General features: G+C 35.5%; 1 protein-coding gene across 1 annotated transcript in view; it reads right to left on the reverse strand.

Moving 5' to 3' along the window:
- Nucleotides 1–527: 527 nt before the first annotated feature.
- Nucleotides 528–22464, reverse strand: part of LOC137389747 (uncharacterized) — a 70467-nt gene continuing 48530 nt past the window's right edge. Inside the window, exons 8-10 of the mRNA XM_068075833.1 lie at nucleotides 18978–19039; nucleotides 6481–6991; nucleotides 528–3748 (exon numbers count right to left, since the gene is read on the reverse strand). Coding sequence (XP_067931934.1) covers nucleotides 1971–3748; nucleotides 6481–6991; nucleotides 18978–19039 — 2351 coding nt within the window. The 3' untranslated portion in view covers nucleotides 528–1970. The remainder of the gene's footprint in view (nucleotides 3749–6480; nucleotides 6992–18977; nucleotides 19040–22464) is intronic.

Below are 22464 nucleotides of genomic sequence, written 5' to 3' on the forward strand. Positions count from 1 at the left end.
AATGGGGTTTTAAGTATCTACCAGTTTTTACTCCTTAACTAGGGAGATGTTAGTTATCGCATAGACTAACACTAATCTGGTACAAGTTGGATAGTAAGTGTTGTCAAGGTTGCAGGTGTTTTAATGAACATACCATGAATATACTATTCTAACAGCATCATGGCCTGCCAGAAACTTCATAACGTTGATGTATCTACTTATTTGTAATAAGAAATATAAAGTCAAGTAAAATGCTCTAACTTAGCTAAGATAACAAAATCGTCTAAGGCACTTAATGATATGCTTGAACATTGTATTAGTATGGCCATCTACCCATGGCCACATTTGAGGTTAAATGTAGCAATCGCATTGTAACTTTACGTATAAGCTTTAATTTTCACCAAGTTCCAATATCTCTGCTGACAGTTGCTGCACGAGAATCACACGTCTCCAATTCAGGTCGTGAAAATTGAATAATAACAATCTTTATTGAAGTTTTAAAAACATTCAAATGGTACCGATTGTTATGCATAGAAAAATTTGTCCACAAGGTGCTCAGAAAATAGTAGTTTTACAAAAGGCTTGTTACATGCAAGTTATTGACCTATGGTAGTGTAAATCCAGAAATCCTCAGTCATCCCTTGCATGAGAGATGGGCAGCTGCATTGCTGCTACTTAGCAAGCGTGGCATGAGAGAAAGCGTGTCTAAGTGCACTAATCTGTCAATTATAGTAAAATGTGCCTGCTGGTCAGAATACTATACTCTTAAACACTAATTAATGCTTCCAACTGAGTTAGATAAACTCAATGCTAGTAGGTGTGTGAACATTTGATACAAGCTGACAGCCGATACAACTTCCTACCCATCATATAATAATACAAAGCATTGAATAATTAACAATATTAAAGGAATGTTGGAAATATGCAGGATAAATTTAGATTTCTTAATGCCATGTTTATGCATTCGGCAGTCACATGACACAAGACTGAACATAACACAAGACTGAACATAACTTACTAGGACAAGACCATATCTGTAGGAAAATGAATAAATAGGCAAACTGTTAGGAAGCATCTTAAATATGTTGTTGACATGGAATGTTGCTATAAGAAAAATAACCAAGTACCATAGGCACGGATGATGAACAAATGAGACACTTTGTTCTGTTTAAATGTGTTCTTTCTGTTAAAGAAATGAGCAAATTGCACATCTTACCTAAAAGCATTACCCGGAAAAATGATTGTTTAATGTTATACATGCATCCTATGGACTGAAAATGTAAATGAGAAGATAAAATGTTTCGATACTTTGAAAATGAATACAACATGAAAAACAAATTTTTCCACATTCCTCACAGCATTATCTCCTTTTGAAGGAGTGGCAGTGAACAGAATGATCTGATGAATAATACTGGCCTTTGATAAACGTCATCGATCCTCTATGTCATAACATGGCGCCTCTAATATACTCATCCAGGATATAGGGATTAATATTCCTTGGATAAGAGTCATCAGACAGCGGAGTGCAGGATCTTTCTTAAAATTGCCTACTCCAGTCAGCTGCTTAACATATTAAGGGGCCAAGTTATCAATATCTTATTCTAGAGCAAGATATGCTGAAAGCCCACCTTATACAGGAAACCGAAATTAGCATTGGCTATCTGTAAGAATACATTTGACTTTTAAGTGAGTGCAATAATGGAAAAGCAGCTCGCTTGCTCAATGTGCCACAAAGGCTGCATGCATAATAAATGACCTTCCTGTATACTCAGTATTGTATTAGTCACTGTTCGATACAAGTGCGTTTGTACATGTTATGACCATCCATAAGAATAAAACAGAACATGAAGTTTTAAAAGACATTTTCCTAAACCAAGAGAAATCTGAGTAATTGCAAATGTTTGAACTGTCACAACATCCTTAATATTTCATCAGGTCAATATTTTTTCAACAGCTTGGACAATGCCTACATGAAAATGAAATTTCACTCATCAGTCAGACAAAACAACTAGAGGCGGTTTGGGTTTACTAACTTTAGGTTCTTTTACTACTGTAATATCTGGAGAGGGAAATCTAACAGGGCTCTTATTATGATCGTCCTTTGCGTTGACAAGTTTTTTTTCATGTTTCCTCTGACCAGTTTGAAATGTATCGTATGTTTTGACGACAGAAGGCTTGCCTACATGCATTTTTACATTATGTACTTCTAAGTGCTCAGAACGATTTTTTATAGAATAGCAGTGACGATCAGATCTTGTGCTTGATTGATCATCTTTATCATCAAAAAATGAATGTTGATTCCAATTTCGCTGCCAAGCACAATTTTCATAAAGAGATCGTGTCTTCCTCTTACCATGCTCTTCTTGCGTAGACCGATATTTAGGGCTAGTAGATCTTTTTGAACTATGGGATGGCGACTTGGGTATTTCTGACAATCGCTGAAAAACACTCAGTTTGGTTTTTTGGCTTGCTTTGTCTTCCAGATGCCTCTTTATGCTATTATTATGATGTCGCTGCCGAGTATCGTTAGAATGCTGTCTCCGACTGTCTTTAAATTTACTAATCTTGTGTGAAGGTTTTGATTGAACAATCACAGATTCATCTTTTTTTGAATGAAAGGAATCTTGACGAGGGGACTTCTCTCGTACCCGTTCATGATTGTGACTCAATTTCTGGCTTGTTGACTTGTGTTTATAACTTACTTCAGTCACTGATTGATTGCAGCATTCAAGAGGATGTTTGTGTCCAGGCGTTGAACCGCTGCCTTTTGTTGATGGCGCATCCTCAATGTTTCTATGGAGGGAAAATTTGCTTTTGCTGTCAAAACTTGGAATATTTGCTTTTGTTGAGTTCTGCTCGCTTGATGTGTTATCTGTGTTTGTTTTGCTAAATTTTTTAGTTTTTTTTGTGGTGTTACGTTTTTCAGATTTATCCTCGCTGCGAGATTTACTCTTAGATTTAAGTCGACTTGAATGTGAATCTGTTGTTGAAGCACTAGAATATATTTTTATGTTTCTTTCTACTGGGTTAGGATTTTTATCCACCTTTTTCGTATCATCAAGAAGTTCCAAGGTAATTTTTAAAGCTTGTGATCTATACCGTTGAGCTGTGATTTCGGGAGTAGGAACTCGATTAGTTTCCAGATCTTCTAAATCACCAAAATTGATATCTTCTTTTTCAGATTTCAAATCAGCTTTTTCAACAACTTGATTTGATTGTTCATCATCACTTGTCATTAACTCGTCTTGAAACTTATCTAGATTGACCTCCAAACCACCAGACCAATTCAAAGCGCTACACTGAAATGGTGTATCTGTGGATGTGACGGATGTTGTGACTGCAACCAAACCATTACTGTCTTCTAAAGCTGATGATTCTGGTATTAAATTTTTAAAATTTCGGGTGCCTTTGCTTGTTACATTGGTATCTGGGCCAATTTCATTGGTTGATTGTGAAATGACATTCACTTGCGGCTCATTGACAAATTTCCCCGGCGAAGGAACATCATCATACAGCGCGCTATTAATTTCCGCTAGCACAAGTGGAGAAACACTATGTTTATCTGTTGCACTTCCACTGACGCTGTTGTCCTTATCAAATGCTATCTGGTCTATAAAGATGTCTTGCACTTGTTCTGGCTGGACATTGATTGACAGCTTATCATTGAGGAGATGAATTGCTTTGTCACAAGACTCCTGCACAAAGTTACCTTCATCATTATCATATTCAGCTTCCGATTCAGAGTTACTTATTTCACCTTCCGAAATGACTACAAAACAAGGCGAACATAATTGAGAGTTTTCTCCCCTTTTAGGAATACAAACTTAGAGAGAACGATTGCTAGTTTACCAATTCTAGATAAAAGGTCTCTTGGCTGTTTTTATCTGATGACAATAAAATATCAATATGGAAAGCAATGAACTGTAGATGGAGCAGTTACATGGTGTAGCAATCACTTGAATGAAAAATATTTAACTATATGTGTGCTTAATTTTGCGCTAAGGTAAACCATGTGTAACATTCTTAAACAAGATAAAAGTTAATTGCAACATTGAGATGAACCAAAGCTTCACCTCTATATTTATGTTATCTATTCAAAGCAGAGAATTTACATGCAGAAATGCAGTGACCTAGACAGATACAATGATAGTTGCAATGCGCTAGTTACTTCATACGAATAATTAGACTGCAATGGATAATTTATAGCCAATACTTGCTTGCAAAAACTTGGAGCAGCAAAAGAATAATCCTTATTCTCCAGCTGAACAAGTCAATGAGTCTTACAGTACCCCTTTGCAAATTGTGAAATGTTTCTAAACAAAAATGAAAATGCCTCTAAAGATGATGTAAGATAGAATATTATAAGAGAACACCCTTAGAGGACGCATTAAGATCAAGAGCAATATCGGTTCAAGCTTTCGCACTAACACATGGTACATACGCAAGCCCTTTTTAATGATGAGGCTCCAAGTTCTATCCAAGCTATTCTAAATGCTATTCTATTCTACTGTTTGTGATACAGTGCACCCTCGAGATACGATTAACCTGGTATACGATTTTTTCACCTTACGAGGTCAAACATTGTGATATCTTCACCTCGCTATACGAACTTTATTTCACCATACGAATTTGAGAAAAGTTTTGCCCGAGTTAAAATTTGGCCTTCGGTGTGCTCATAACACACGTCGAAATAAAAAAGACACCGAAATATAGTTTGCCGAAAACATTCTTAGAACGTTTAGAAGAGACACGATGATCGACTTTTCTCATGTCCGCGTGGAAAATTCCGTGTAAAATACACAAGCGAGAGCAAATATTCATTTGTAGTGTTATTATAGCTTTTACTATAAACTTTCAAGTCAGCATACGTATATAACTACAACTATCTACATTTAATTCGTTATCTATGGAATCTGAGACCGATACAAACGTTACAAAACGAAGGAAAAATGATTTCTATGTCAACAAAGTTGGATGTCGTAAATAAGAAGAAGGGACCCGTATTATTAACATTGTCAAGGAATATGATCGCAACCAATCAGCATTTGCAATTATTATTAAAACAAGAACTCCATTAAAGCAAGCACAAGAATGAGCTTCCGACTGACGATTTGAATGAGCTAGGTCATGCACACGATCAGCATTTAAAAGGAGCAACCATTTAGTGAAGGCGAGGATGTAGAAGATACAGCAAATCCCACATTCGCAGAAATATTTCAAGCGTTTAATTTACTGATGTGGACTGGTACATTAAAACAATGCATGTATAATATATATTATTCATCTCTTGTGCGGCATGTTTTTCACATTTTATTCATTTTATTTGTTTCCTTTTGATTTTATGTTATATTTTCTTGTTTAACCATGTCTTTGCATATGGGCTTGTTATCTTCTACGTGAATACAATTCATCGTATGTATGTATGTAACTCATATAACTAGCTGCTCAAGATAGTTGACGCATCCACATTACTTTCTGAAACTTGCTAAAGCCCTGTCCCCCATAGGGTATAAATACGTACAAAATTTGTATGTATGGTTACATTGATTCTTGTGCACATTTCATACAAGACAAACTACTGTACCACATTCTCTGGATCCTTTTACAAGCGCTAGCTAGCAATTTTTTGCATTGCACCATCAATTTTTTTCGTAGAAAAAGTAGAAAAATTGGACAGGAATGGACAACTTCTTTTAGCCTGCTAAAAATTCCAATTCATTACGTTTTAAATTTATTTACAAGTGTACAGCACCATAATTAGCATTGATACGTTTTTGCTTCCTCTCTGCTTTACCAACTACATGTGCCAGCTAAAACCACGTTACTCCAAAGGTATGTACGTTCAGTATTGAAAATATAATTTTCTTTTCGGTAGCCATTAAATGGTCAAGTGTGTGAGAGGTCGCTTTCTATAACTGCATCGCTCGGTCTTATTGATTTAGGTTGAAAAAGGTTTCAACCAGATAGGCTAAAGTTGATAGTGAAAGTGAAGATAGGAACTGCTGAAGGATAAAAGTGATAAAAATTTGAAATTCAGTAAAATAGTTCAAAATACATACTAAAACTTAGTTTTAAGTGTAGGCTTAGCAAGCTAAATTTACTTGAAGTGAATTCAAAGTTTATGTTATGCGTACCTTTTGAAGGCAAGAACTCCTAACCGTACGTACTACATTTGGTACACATATTATAATTTTGCGTTTTATTGCAGATCATAACCATTACAATACACTAAATACAATACAGTTACTGCAGGTAACTATAATTACTAAAGTTAACATACTATTTTGTTGCTAATTGTCAATATGTACACAATTTTATAAAACAAATTGACGATTTTTACCATGGGGTGTTTGCATTGTATAATTACAATGGTCTCTATACCCCTATATACGCTTTTTTACCATACGATGCCAACCCTGGAACGAATTAACATCGTATCTCGAGGGTGCACTGTACAACCAAACAAAAATTGACCTAAAAATGAGCTCCATGCATTCTTACCAGTCGACGAATCTTTAGTTAGGCTTTCTGGAAGTTTCAGGTGTGGAGTCCAGGTGCTAGTAATACAAGCGCCATCTGCTTTTATCACCTCATCTTCAACTTTTTTTGGGTGTGTTGTAGACTTCATAGCATCACTAGCTGTAGAACATGTACTGGCTCCAACAGAAAATGACTCGGTGGTATAATCCATTCGTCTCGCCACATTTTCAGCTGACTTACACTGCACACTAACATCCCCTTCCCCGTTTGATGACGGTTGAGACATAGCTGACATAGCTGATTTGCTTTGAGAAGAATCATCACATTCGATTTCTTTATCCACACCATGGAGTTCCAATAGCTCATGTTCTTCATCATCAAACAGCTCCCCAGGCTCCATTTCACTGGCTGTTCGTCGATGAACTGGTATCCTGATTTGAATTGATGTTGTAGCAGTAGCTTCCCTGGCTGCATTGCTAGTTCCTGTACTATCAGTTGATGTCGCTGTTGATGCACCTGGCTGATCATATGCCTTTCAATAAATAGAAAAGTTTAAAAACGCATCATAGATAATAAGACAAAATTGATAAGCAGAATATGTACTATGAAAAGAGGTGGGTGGGCAATTCCTAAAAGACAAGCAAAATGTAGCAGATAACACATCATTAAATGAACAAGCTTGTTTTTTTAAAATAGACTATTTTCAATGTAAAATCAATCACAAATTAAAACATTTTCAGAAAATTATTACTGAATGATATATCTAAAATGAATTCAACTTAAAAGTTTTAGCAGATAAATTTGAATATTTCAACCTTTTTATATCATTTTGAGCAAGGCACAGTTGCAATTAAATACCAGCTACCAAATGCGACTTGGCGCACTTGTGAAGAAAAAGAAACAAGTGTTCACTAGACTTTTGGCTAAGTCGTATTGTTCAATTAGATGTGACCCTGACAGACAGGAGCTGTATGCTAGTCTTGCAAAAATTAACTGGCTTTGAATAATCTACTATATAAACGGCAATCGTTGTCTATCTGTCTATCCGCCTTATAGAGCGGTCTTTCCTTTTATCGTCGTACGAATTTCGGTCGTAAGATGCGAACTGAATTAATATGAGTAGTGACAGTAAATAAATTATAGAGCGGTCTTTCTCTTTCCATTCGGTCGTACGAAGCCGACTGAATTAATATGAGTAGTAAATATCGCAATTTCGGACTATTACTCTATTAGCCGCTACTTTTGTTTGACTATTTGAGCCACGCGGCTTATATAAAGGTGCAGCGATTCTGTTGTGCTTCTTTCACCGCTAGGGCGCATTAACCGAAATCTCCGGTTAGCACGCTTTTAAACAGCAAAGTTGCTGCCGTGTTAAAATGCACCGGCCTGAGTTCTGCGGCCTATACAAAGGTGTCTATACAGCTATACAAATGTACTACTCATTAAATAAAATAAATTAATGAGTAGTGATTTACATGCAATTAATATTTACTGCCAACGTGTACCGCGGAGGTCACGTAAACGTTGGAAAAAACGCAGTTTTCACCTACTAAATTTCCACATCAAAAAGGTAAGTGTTTCTTATACAATGTTGTATTGTCTATGAATTGCCACACTTTCAATACATAACCCTTTCATTTGCATTCATGTACAAATTTGGCTATTGGCCTACTGCCAGCCATTTTGCCGATATTGCTTCATATATGTGTACAATATTTTTTCAATTTCAAACTCTTTCTAGAACGTTTGTTTTGGTTATATATTTCATTTTGCCAACATGTTAACAAGCACTGCTATGCAAAAAAATTCATTGTATTTATACTTTGTGCATTGATAAAGCGATGTGAAGCTACAAAGCTAAAACGATCCACTACAATGTTCCTTATTCTTACACAACCATTACTTTCACCACCGTCAGAGTCAGTGCTGCTATTGCTATTTTAATTATCTGTGTAATCACAAAAAATCTGAATTGGCTATAATGTCATCAACATAAGTAGTTATTTGTTTTCTAACTCGGACGCATTTAATGAACTTGCACACAAAAATCTTTGTTTTTAAGTTGGAAATTCTCGAACAAAGATTTTAAAATTAAACTTTAGGCTAATTTTATAGAGAAATCTTAGGACAACACTGTCACTACCATAAAAGTCCTAAAGACCGTTGGTTATGTTGTCAACGAATAATAAAATTCAGTTACTAGCAATTGCTGGTAAAATCGCTAAATTGCGTTTATGCGGTCGACCATAGAAAACGCATAAATGAGTCTACTTCAGTGAAAGGGTTAAAAATGTCGGATTTGCCACTGTTTGTGATTGTAAACATGTTCATTTCCTTCGGCAGCCGAGTTACTTTTACTGTTTTTCCAGCTACGAGTACACAGAACTACAGCTACTACAGAACTTGCACCTGTACTCCGAGGGTTGCGATAGATGATGGTGAGAATAAAGAGAGCAGCTGGTATCGACTTACTGTCACCCTGCTTTAGCCATGACCGGCTGTACGTTGCCTGCTCAAAAGTAGGCACAAGCCAAAAACTGTTTGTTCATACACCCGACAGAAAAACAAAAAATGTTGTCTATCCGCAAGTGTTGCGTTGAACTAACATTGTGTTATTGTTATGTCATGATATGTTCTTCATGTTCTGCTATACCACATGCAGCATTTTCTAACATATTTTTCAGTATATATATATTTTTATGCATTTGTTTTCCTTAATGTGTCTCATACAAAGGCTATCATGTTGGCGCTATGTTTTATTATTGTAAGGTGCTAATGCTGTATCTGCCTTGACATCATACTGCCTGTGCTGTTATACATATAAATTTATCGACACAACCTCATTACTGTTTGTATATACCATGTCAAAACACAGGCGATAGACGAAAAACTGGTGAACTAGAATTAGTGTTTAAAGCATGTAGAAGTCTCCATTCAATAAATGCTGGTGATAGCAAAATGTTTTTTATAATTTTTTAAAAGATGCAAAACTTTTCAATACTGCCAGTTTGAAGAACTTCAGTTTGCCTAGCAATGTCAATTTCATTATTAGTTTTTTGTACACAAATAGGGCAACTCCAATTTGAGTGGTTTGAGACTGATGCATTGTAGACTAGCTGTAAAACGTATTGCAGACTTCCATTGTTCTCCCCAACATTATTGACATATATGACTGCATATGTGTATGCATAGTGTGATCAGGGCAAAAGATTTCAGTAAACGGCATATTTGGAGTTATTTTACAGTATGAAAGACAACTCTCGATAAACCTCTTGCTATACATGAATCTGTTCCCGTGGACGGGTAATGCAGCTAGCGGTTTGGGGCCGTGGCGTCACTCGGGGATGCGCGGGAGACCTTTTTTGCCCCGAGTGCAGCAAGAGTATCCAGGCACGGCTTTCCGGATAAATGATTTGGCGAGTGCGAGGCTATTGATTGCGAAGCGATTGAGTGCGAGGTGATTGATTGCGAGTGTGAGGCGATTGATTGCGAGGCGATTGATTGCAAAGCGATTGAGTGCGAGGCGATTGAGTGCGAGGCAATTAATCGCGAAGCGATTTATTGCGAGGCGAGTGCAAGGCAATTGATTGCGAGGTGGGTACAGGCCGATTGATTGCAAGGCGATTGATTGCGATTGCGAGGCGAGTGCAAGAACGCGATTGTCAACTGCTCGGCGGGTAAAAACTGGTCTGTCAAGGCGGGGGCTCAGCGGCAGAAGTGCGCGATCGTCAACTGCAATTATAGACGGGTATGAACGAATGCATGAATCTAGACACATGAATCTAGAATATTTACTAGATTTTATACGCATCTAGCTGTAAGACACATAGCAGATTTCTATTGTTTTCCCCAACATTGACATGTATATGTGCATACATACTCTGATCAAGACAATAATTTCAGTAGACTGCATATTTGGAGTTGTTTTACAGTATGAAAGACAACTCTCAATAAACCTTATGCTGCGCATGAATCTGCTCCTGTAGGCGGGTAATGCAGCTAGTAATCTATATAAATCTCACAGTTTGTGTTTTGTTGGTCTGTCTGTTCGTCTGTGTGTGTGTTAAGTTATAGCAACATAGTTTTCGGAATGAAACATCTGCTGTGCATTGGATTTGAACTTGCAACCTCCAGGTCTGCAGACAGGCATTTATCTAATATACTACTACACTGTCCAACTGGCTATACTATGGAATTAATTGTGCACATACTTATTACACACGCCAATCCTTGGCGTGTGTAATGGCCTCATGCTAAATTTTTCAGCTAAATATTAAGTAGGGCACGTGCCAACATTTCGGAAATTTTTATCGAAATCACGAAATAAACGAAAAACACCAAAACATTCAGCTGAAACTCACAGAATTGTCAAAGCTATGCATACACACCGAAATCAACGACAAAATGCTTTAAATTGGCTGGATAAATTATTAGCGAGTGCAATTTTAGCAGCTTTTGCGATTTCTTTAGTTTTAGACACATATAGTGACACTTAAGAAAAATACCAATTTAATTCAACAAAGTAAATACGACGCAATTAGTTATATTGCGCTAAAGATGGCACATTTTATAATCCGTTGCATCTTATTTCCTATGTTGAATTGCGTTGGTATTTTTCTTGCGTGTCGTATTATGTGTCTCGGACTATACAAATCGCAAAACCTGCTAAAATCGCGCTCGTTTCAGATGAGTATTTTTGTGTTTTTTCATCTATTTCGTGATTCCGATTGAACTTATGAAATTTTCGGCATGTGTGGCTGTACTTTTATGCTAGCACTACCTGTGCCTCCCAGCGTTGTCCGGGTATTAAAAATCAGCTTATAAACAATGAGAAGTGATGAGAGTTGTCTACCACTTGCTATTAGCCTGGCACATTGCCAATGGAAAATAGTATAAAAATTAACTTATAAACAATGAGAAGTAATGAGTTGTAGCCACTTGCTAATAGCCTGGCACATTGCTAATGGAAAATTCCAGTCGGCTTGCTAATAAGCACTAGGCTTCTAATGACAGTAAGCCATGAGGTTTAGTCAGCATTGTCCAGGTACAGCTATTCTAATAATAGCTGGACATACCGAAAGACAGACTGAGAAATATATCCAGTGAAACTCGGATAACTTGCCTTCGGATAACTCGAACACATGGTTAACTCGAACGGATTTGTTTGGTCCATTCCCACGCAATGATAAATTACTTTACATAACTCGACCTCAAATTGGTTAACTGGAACAGTTTTTTGCCCAACAGCTACTGCGGCGGTTGTTATCGCTTTAGAATATCGCTCTATTCTAAGCCATAGAGATAAACCTCAACTTTTAGTAGTTCTTAGACGTCGTTATTACCATCATCGGCAAAATATTTTTGTTAACAACTTTTCTAAAGGTTTGCAAAAAATCAAATTTTACCAAACATCCGCTTAGCAATGGCCCTCCGAAAGCAAGGAAAAGGGAGCTAACCTTCGTATAAGCTTGAAGAAAAATCGGAAAACTTGATCTTGGTTAAAACGCTCAAAAAAAGATGTCGTTTCTTCTGAGCATTTCAACAGCGATCAAGTTTTGCCAATTTTAATCTGAAAACATCCTGGCAATCACATCACCAAAACGACAAACCAATCTCAAGTGATAGAAAGGTCTCTATACTTTCTGATGATATTTTTTTAAACTTTACAGTAGAAGCCTTTTAATTTGCAACAAGCCATCTATGCATTTGATTTATATATAGCTTGTATATGTACATTCATCTACTAATAAATACATGAACTTGTGGCAGTGCTATGATAACTCGAACGCTCTGATAACTCGAACACTTTCGTTGGGTCCCGTGAAGTTTGAGTTATCAGAGTTAGTCTGTATATAGATTATGCTAGAATTGTTGGCGAGGAAAAAAATGCTTAAACTCGCATGGTTAGCAAGACTATTGCAATCAGTATAGAGCAGCAGTAAGCGCTGCAGCCGGTGCAGTATGAATTACAAAAAAACAAACACAGTACAATGCACCCTGGCCATACAATTTTAATTCGTTCCAGGGTTGGCATCGTATAGCGAAAATGTTGTATTGAGGGGTATAGAAACCCGTAGTAATTATATAATGCAAACATCCCTTGGTAAAAATCATAAACATTTCAAATAAGTATTGTACATATTAGAAATTAGTAACAACATAATATGTTAACCTTAGTAACTATAGTTACCTACAGTAACTTCAGTGTATTTAGTGGTTATGATATGCAATAAAATGTAACATTACAATGTATAACGTGTATGTGCAGTAGCAGCAGTACATTTCATAGGGAGTTCTTTGGGACAGACCTATAACATGAACTTTGAATTTAACTTAAATGAATTTAGCTTACTAAGGCTACATACATGAGGCTAAATTTTACTATGTATTTTACTGAACTTCAACCTTTTCATCGCTAAAATTTAATCACCCAACACTTTCCGGCTTCGTTTTTACTATAACTTTTAATCAATATTATTAAAACCTTTTTAAGCTAATTCGACAAGAAAGCCTGAGCAATGCTGTTCTCGAAAGCAGCCTCTCGCATACTATACCATTTAATGGCCATTGAAAGGAAAAATGAAATTTTATTACCGCACTTTTGGAGTGACGTGACTTGGCTGGTATGTGTAGCGAGTAGAGCAGAGAGGAGGCAAAAAGGTATCAATGCTAATTATGTTACTGCACACTTAAAAATAAGTTTAATACGTAATCAACTGGATTTTTGTTAGCAGGCTAAGAGCAGTTGTCCAACCCCTTACCCTCTGTTTGAAGAAATTGCAACTCCCAACTTTGCTACTGGTTTTAAAAGGAAAATATTACCATTTTCCACATGAGGAATGCTGAACTGAGAGCAATCAATCATTGTACTTCTTTTGGGCGTTGTGGGAAAGTTTTCGGCGAACAGCATATCGACATCATTGTGATTTTTGGAACGAAACTTTTGTTGAATTCGAATGGCGAAACAGGATTGGTATGGTGAGGACGAGAAACCATTGTGTTCCACTTCGTAAAGCAAAAAAATCGTAAAACAGGGACATCCTAACCCGAGAGCGCACTGTACACCGAAACAAACACAGTACAGTAGACGCTCCTATAACGTATACCTTATAAAACGATAATTCCAGATAATGTTAAAAATTTAGGTGAAGTTTTTGCTTGCTACCACGTAGAAATACCATATAACGTAAAGTGTCAACTCTCAAATTCCATTTGAAAGTTAATCTACATGTATCTTGCTACACTTGTGAACAAAAGCCGATGCGCTTATAGCTTACAAGCTATAAACCGATGTGTGTATAGCTTACAAGCTATAAACGCATAGAAATTTTGCAACAATCTAGGTTGTTGTGATAGATCATCAGAGGTGTTGATAAAAGATAGAATAGGGCAGCTTGGCATTGTTCAGAAATGCACAGGCGATCGATTGGTGCAGGTGTTACAGTGTCAGACCACCAATCCGAATGTCACGAGTTGGAGTATGATCGAAAGTTCTCTTTTATCCTAACCTTGACCCCTGGACACAGATTGACGATGAACAGATAGTACTTTTTGTAAAAGTACAAAGTAAAATATTTTGTTGTTCTGCTTTGTTGTAGACAAATAAAATATTTGTTATTAGTTTTACTTTACAGAATACACTTTGCTGTTTAGAAAAAAAAACAAATCATAGTAAAGGAACATCGAAGATGTGCGCTCCTCATCAAGTTATTGTAGAGTTACCGGAATAATGGTCTATAAAACCAATGGTTTATAACACCATAAAAAGGAAACAAGTTGTCGATGCAAACTAATAATGCTGCAGTTACGGTACAGACCACAAATTAAAATAGTTAAGTCAGGTTTTCCTTGTTGTATGGCAAAAGGGATGAGTTTGCAACAATCTTGGAATGTATTAGGCAACTTACATGTATTTTACTTTTGTTACAACGCAAAATCCTTATAATGTAAACGTTACTGGGACGAATTACAGTGCACCCTCAGAATACAATTTTGATCCTATCCAGAGTTGGTATCGGATGGTAAAAAAAATGGTACACAGGGGGGTATAGAAACCATAGTAATTATATAATGCATTCATCTGATGTTAAAAATCGTCAAACCTTTATATAAGTGCTGTACATATTAAAAATTACTCACAAAATAGTATGTTAACCTTACTAACTATAGTTGCCTACGATAACTTTATTGTATTCAGTTTATTTAGTGGTTATGATCTGCAATGACATGTAACATTACAATGTACCATAATACCATATACAGTACTATTGTAGGGAGTTCTTACCTTCAAGACAGACGTACATAACATAAACTTTGAATTCACTTCAAATAAGTTTAGCTTACAATACACACACGCACACACGTAAAGCTAAGTTTTAGTATGTATTTTCAACTATTTAACTGAATTTCAACTTTTTATCATTAAAATTTTATCACTTATCAGTTTCTGTCTTCGCTTTATCTATAATTTTTAAGGGACTTGTTAAAACCTTTTTCAACCTAATTCGGCAAGAAAATGTGAAAACTTTTTTGGCGAACAGCATTTCGGTGTCTTTATATTTTGAAGTACATGAAGCACACCGACTGCCAAATTTGCACTCGGGCGAAAATTTGGCTGATTTTGTATGATGAAATAAGATTTGTATGGTGAAATAAGATTCTTATGGTGAAATAAGATTCGTATGGTGAAATAAGATTCGTATGATGAAATAAGATTCGCACGATGAAATAAGATTCGTACGATGAAATAAGATTCGTACGATGAAATAAGATTCGTACGATGAAATAAGATTCGTACGATGAAATAAGATTCGTACGATGAAATAAGATTCTTACGATGAAATAAGATTCGTACGATGAAATAAGATTCGTACGATGAAATAAGATTCGTACGATGAAATAAGATTCGTACGATGAAATAAGATTCGTACGATGAAATAAGATTCGTACGATGAAATAAGATTCGTACGATGAAATAAGATTCGTACGATGAAATAAGATTCGTACGGTGAAATAAGATTCGTATGGTGAAATAAGATTCGCATGGTGAAATAAGATTCGTATGAAGAAATAAGATTCGTATGATGAAATAAAATTCGTATGGTGAAATAAGATTCGTATGGTGAAATAAGATTTGTATGATGAAATAAGATTCGTATGGTGAAATGAGATTCGTATGGTGAAATGAGATTCGTGTGGTGAAATAAGATTCGTACGGTGAAATAAGATTCGTACGGTGAAATAAGATTCGTACGGTGAAATAAGATTCGTATGGTGAAATAAGATTCGTATGATGAAATAAGATTCGTATGATGAAATAAGATTCGTATGGTGAAATAAGATTCGTATGATGAAATAAGATTCGTATGGTGAAATAAGATTCATATGATGAAATAAGATTCGTATGATGAAATAAGATTTGTATGATGAAATAAGATTCGTATGATGAAATAAGATTCGTATGATGAAATAAGATTCGTATGATGAAATAAGATTCGTATGAAGAAATAAGATTCGTATGATGAAATAAAATTCGTATGGTGAAATAAGATTCGTATGGTGAAATAAGATTTGTATGATGAAATAAGATTCGTATGGTGAAATGAGATTCGTATGGTGAAATAAGATTCGTGTGGTGAAATAAGATTCGTATGGTGAAATAAGATTTGTATGATGAAATAAGATTCGTATGGTGAAATGAGATTCGTATGGTGAAATAAGATTCGTGTGGTGAAATAAGATTCGTACGGTGAAATAAGATTCGTACGGTGAAATAAGATTCGTATGGTGAAATAAGATTCGTATGATGAAATAAGATTCGTATGATGAAATAAGATTCGTACGGTGAAATAAGATTCGTACGGTGAAATAAGATTCGTATGATGAAATAAGATTCGTATGATGAAATAAGATTCGTACGGTGAAATAAGATTTGTATGATGAAATAAGATTCGTATGATGAAATAAGATTCGTACGATGAAATAAGATTCTTACGATGAAATAAGATTCATATGATGAAATAAGATTCGTATGATGAAATAAGATTTGTATGATGAAATAAGATTCGTATGATGAAATAAGATTCGTATGATGAAATAAGATTCGTATGATGAAATAAGATTCGTATGAAGAAATAAGATTCGTATGATGAAATAAAATTCGTATGGTGAAATAAGATTCGTATGGTGAAATAAGATTTGTATGATGAAATAAGATTCGTATGGTGAAATGAGATTCGTATGGTGAAATAAGATTCGTGTGGTGAAATAAGATTCGTATGGTGAAATAAGATTTGTATGATGAAATAAGATTCGTATGGTGAAATGAGATTCGTATGGTGCAATAAGATTCGTGTGGTGAAATAAGATTCGTACGGTGAAATAAGATTCGTACGGTGAAATAAGATTCGTATGGTGAAATAAGATTCGTATGGTGAAATAAGATTCGTATGATGAAATAAGATTCGTATGATGAAATAAGATTCGTATGGTGAAATAAGATTCGTATGATGAAATAAGATTCGTATGGTGAAATAAGATTCATATGATGAAATAAGATTCGTATGATGAAATAAGATTTGTATGATGAAATAAGATTCGTATGATGAAATAAGATTCGTATGATGAAATAAGATTCGTATGATGAAATAAGATTCGTATGAAGAAATAAGATTCGTATGATGAAATAAAATTCGTATGGTGAAATAAGATTCGTATGGTGAAATAAGATTTGTATGATGAAATAAGATTCGTATGGTGAAATGAGATTCGTATGGTGAAATAAGATTCGTGTGGTGAAATAAGATTCGTATGGTGAAATAAGATTCGTATGATGAAATAAGATTCGTACGGTGAAATAAGATTTGTATGGTGAAATAAGATTCGTATGATGAAATAAGATTCGTATGGTGAAATAAGATTTGTATGATGAAATAAGATTCGTATGATGAAATAAGATTTGTATGGTGAAATAAGATTCGCATGATGAAATAAGATTTGTATGGTGAAATAAGATTTGTATGATGAAATAAGATTCGTATGATGAAATAAGATTCGTACGGTGAAATAAGATTTGTATGGTGAAATAAGATTCGTATGATGAAATAAGATTCGTATGGTGAAATAAGATTCGCATGGTGAAATAAGATTCGTACGGTGAAATAAGATTTGTATGATGAAATAAGATTATACATATAGAAATTTCAGAATAATCAAACATGAATGAAGAAATACAGAGCAGAAATCTTATCACCTAAAGTGAATATACATGTATTACATAGAGCTCCGTGTATAGGTAGGAATTTTAATACGAGTGATTAATTGTGTGGTGTTGAAGAGCAGAGCATAGTGATCTACAATTACTAAAATTGAAGCGAAAAATTTGTAAATCCGTAAAGGTAGTAGTAGATACAATATGTGACTGAATATGTACTTAGGTATTGGTCATACGATAAATAAATACAAGTTTCCCAGCATTCTCTGCACCGAGCCTATTTCTTACTTTTGAATGGACAAACCCAAATGTTGAGAATATCCGCTCAATGCTAGCACTAGCGTTGATTTCTCGAAACACGAAAAACTTGATAAACCGAATTCTAAAAATTTAATTACTCTGGCTTGTGCACACTATATGAAATATTAGTTTGCAAACCTAAAGCTTTTGCCCAAAAGCATTTCATTGTTTTAATTTCTAATGATAAGCAATCTTATCTCACTGGCCAGACTTGTGAAAGTTTTCATTCATTAAAGACGGTGATGGGATTAGTATATTTCACATGGGTTTTCATATTTCACCAGTAAAGGGATCATCATATTTCTTGATTAAAGCAATTGAAAATGAAATTTACTAATTCCTTGCTGTGCTAGGATTTCGTGTAGTTGCAACTTGAGCTCTACCACCACCACCTAGCTACTATGCGCTAAATGAACTTCTACAGCTGATAATTACTTCGCATTGCATTTCTACTGCACAGGAACCACTTGTAGCTTAAAATATTATGATTTTCACACAAAAAATAATGATAAAAACAATTAAACCGGTTTAAACCGAGCCAACCCCGCTTCGTAAAGTGAAAAAATCATGCATCAAGGTAATCCTATCCTGAGGGTGCACAGTATTTACGTTGTAGGAATGCATATTGTACACAGAAATAAACACAGTACACAGTAATAAACACAGAACACATAAATAAAAAAACACCTTCATTTAAGTAAATGTTGATTGAAAGTGAATTTTCTGTGCAAAAACTTTTTTATTACTCGTGCAAAGCTGGGCATTCATGTAGTCTTTATTTCTAGTCTTTATTTCTAGTCTTTATTTCTAGTCTTTATTTCTAGTCTTTATTTCTAGTCTTTATTTCTAGTCTTTATTTCTAGTCTTTATTTCTAGTCTTTATTTTTAGCTTAAGAACCTTTAAAGAACAAAAAAATTTAAATATTATTCATTCTAAGTATTAGAGCAAAAAAACGGAGAAATTTATTGTTTCAGTCAACAAATCACTAAACTAGCTTAAACTCACCATATGTTTGAGAATTTCAGCTTCGATGTCACATCTATTAACTTCCACTTCCTGAACTACATCTAAAATGAGACAAAGACTATAGGATTTATTTAATATCCCCGATGAGTGATGGCAACAACAGACAAATTTGGTAGTTGTTACCTACATGTATGTCAAAAAAAATGTAGGAAACATAACTTCAATCTGCTGTGGAAAATCTGAAAAATTAGAGGATAAATACAACAAGTAGATTTCAAGTCTAGATAAAGTTACACATGTTTGCATAATATGAAAACGATTTAAAAATAAATTATATAAATGTTAGAAACTAAATAAATGTTAAAACTTTAGATGTGGTGATGTTCACCGATTTCTTTGTTTGCATACTTCTAAACATTCACCAAATTTATATAACAACCGGCTAGAATAGTCGAGTTCCACCACTATTCGTATGAACATGTTTGTCTAACTCTAATGTGAACTTGTCAAAACTTCCTATTAAACTGATAACTAATATAACATAGACCGAGATTAGAAGGCCTTCCTAGACCTTAAAGGTTGACTTGCAACAAAATTCACATTACAGTTATTTGGTATCAAAAGATTCACCATGTCTTACTCTGCTGTGTGGTAGGTGCAAAATATGTGGGAATTTGATTACAAGCTCTTAAAAGCTAAAAAACGAACAGTTAATTGCAGTCATCACAAAAACGCCGTAGTTGGGAATCCCTTTATTTTGATGACGTACTCGACTCGACGTGGTCATTGTTTTGACCGGTGCTGTTATCACATGAATTGAAATGCCAATAAAAGATTCAATATAAAACATTTTGTAGCATTAATTTATGACAAACGCTTCGGGTTTTACCGGATAGCCCTTATCAAATATAGATGCTCGCTACTTTACAGTTTCGTTTCAACCTGGTCTAATTATCTAGCCGTAATCTGATCATGTAACCCATACTGCCTGCCAAATGGCGCGAATAATTTGTGCAGCATTTTTCCACTATCACAGGTGACCAACGGGTTCATCATGTTTATCAGAGGATGATATGCACTCATTCGAGCTAAGGTTAAAAAATTAAATTAATTTTCAGGCTAGGTTTTGAGATATCAGTGCTCAAAGTGACAGCATTGCAATGATGATGAAACAGACGCGTAAGGACAATAGACATGGTTTTATTGAATGCGCGAAGTTTATTTGTGAAAATATTTCGACGAATGTGGTTACATAAAAGTGTAAACAATAGCACATTGTTTTCAACTACGTCACATTTGAGCTGTTTTGGAGAGGGATTCCAACCTGTGGCGTTTTCGTGATGGCGGCGATTAACTGTTCGTTTATGAGCTTTTAAGAGTTTGTAATCACATTTCCACATATTTTGCACCTACAACACAGCAGAGTAAGAGATGGTGAACATTTTGATAGCAAATAACTGTAAATTTTGTTGCAAGTCAACCTTCAACCTAGAGTACATATATATATAGTGAAACTCGGATAACTCAAACTTCAAGGGACCGAGCAAAAGTGTTCGAATTATCAGAGTGTTCAAGTTATCAGAGCACTGTCACAAGTCCATGTATTTACTTATTTATTAGTAGATACATGAACATATACAAACTATAATATAAATCAAAAGCACAAATGGCTTGTTTCAAATTAAATGCTTCTAATGTAAAGTTTAAAACGTTTTTATCAAAAATTATAGAGATTTTTCTATCACTTGAGATTGGTTTGTTGTTTGAGGTGATGTTATGGCCAGGACGTTTTTTGGATTGACAATTTATATAGATATATATATATATATATATCTATATAAATTGGAAAGTCAAATAGTTTACTTATCTTTCAGCTACTGTCAGTTTCCTGCTGGCGGATTCTTCAGGCTGAAGAATGCGCCAGCAGGAAACTGACAGTAGCTGAAAGATAAGTAAACTATTTGACTTTCCAATTTATATAGATATATATATATGTATTATATATATAGATATATATAATAGATATATATAGATATATATAGATATAGATATATATAGATATATAATATATATACAGGACATATAGCACAGTTGGTAAGGTGTCGGGACAGTGATCATTAGGTCCTAGATTCAAACCCCAACAACTGCACCCTTCTGGTGGTCCTTAGACAAGACCCTTGCTTGTATAACATCTACAACCTCTATGATGAGTGCAATAACCAAAGCCATGCCGGCTCGGCTGAACCAGGACAAGGCAGTGGAAAATGGGCTACTGGTTCAAAACGGATGAAATGGACTCGGACTGATAACACGGACCTCATGCAGTGCTACTTTATGAGTGAACCTCAGAAGTGGGGCTATATGGGAAGGATGCGTCAACTGTGGATAAACATGCGCCCTGAATTGCCACTAACCGCTAAGCAACTTGTACCTCAGAGGCACCTCATATCAGAACTTGAGGTAGATGAAATTAGATAGATATAGCAGTACCCAATGACTACAATATAGCCAGCAAAGAAAAAGAAAAGGTAGAGAAGTATCTCCCTCTTGGTGAAGAGATTGAAAAATGCTGGGATGTAAGAACAACTGTAATCCCAGTAGTCATTGGGGCACTGGGCGCAATAACACCGGCGCATAAAATGTGGCTTGCCCAAATACCAACAGCAATCAACTCAGGTGAGTTGCAGAAAAGTGCGCTATTGGGAACAGCTAAGATCTTGAGGCGAGTTCTCAAACTCCCAGGTCTCTGGTAGGAGACCCGAGGTAGAGCAGATGCTACCACCCATATGGGTTAACCGGGGTGAGGAAACAATTTTATATATATATATAATGGCAGAACGTCAACTCTCATTGGTAATGGGATTTGTGTCCATTGCCTGAGCTCTGAGCTGCACTGATGAGGCTTCAATAGCCGAAACAGTACTGTCTGTAGCATGAGTGTATATATATAGATATTTATATATATATATATATATATATATATATATATATATATATATATATATGAAGAGGACACAACTAACTTAGTATCCTCTTCATACGGGTCTCTGACATAATTCACCATAGCAGAGCCAAGCAAGTATTGTCCTCATGTGGATACCCGTAGATGGGGCAAGTAAGTATTGTCCTCATGTGGTTACCCATAGCCGGGCCAACCAAGTATTGTCATGTGGATACCCGTATCTGGACCAACCAATTATTGTCCTCATGTGGATACCCGTAGCTGGGCCAACCAAGTATTATCATGTGGATACCCATAGCTGGGCCAACCAAGTATTATCATGTGGATACCCGTAGCAGGGCCAACCAAGTATTGTCCTCATGTGGATACCCGTAGCTGGGCCAACCAAGTATTATCATGTGGATACCCATAGCTTGGCCAACCAAGTATTATCATGTGGATACCCGTAGCAGGGCCAACCAAGTATTGTCCTCATGTGGATACCCGTAGCTGGGCCAACCAAGTATTATCATGTGGATACCCGTAGCAGGACCAACCAAGTATTGTCCTCATGTGGATACCCGT

The sequence above is a fragment of the Watersipora subatra genome, chromosome 3 (genome assembly GCF_963576615.1).
Source record: "Watersipora subatra chromosome 3, tzWatSuba1.1, whole genome shotgun sequence".
Lineage (NCBI taxonomy): Eukaryota > Metazoa > Bryozoa > Gymnolaemata > Cheilostomatida > Watersiporidae > Watersipora > Watersipora subatra.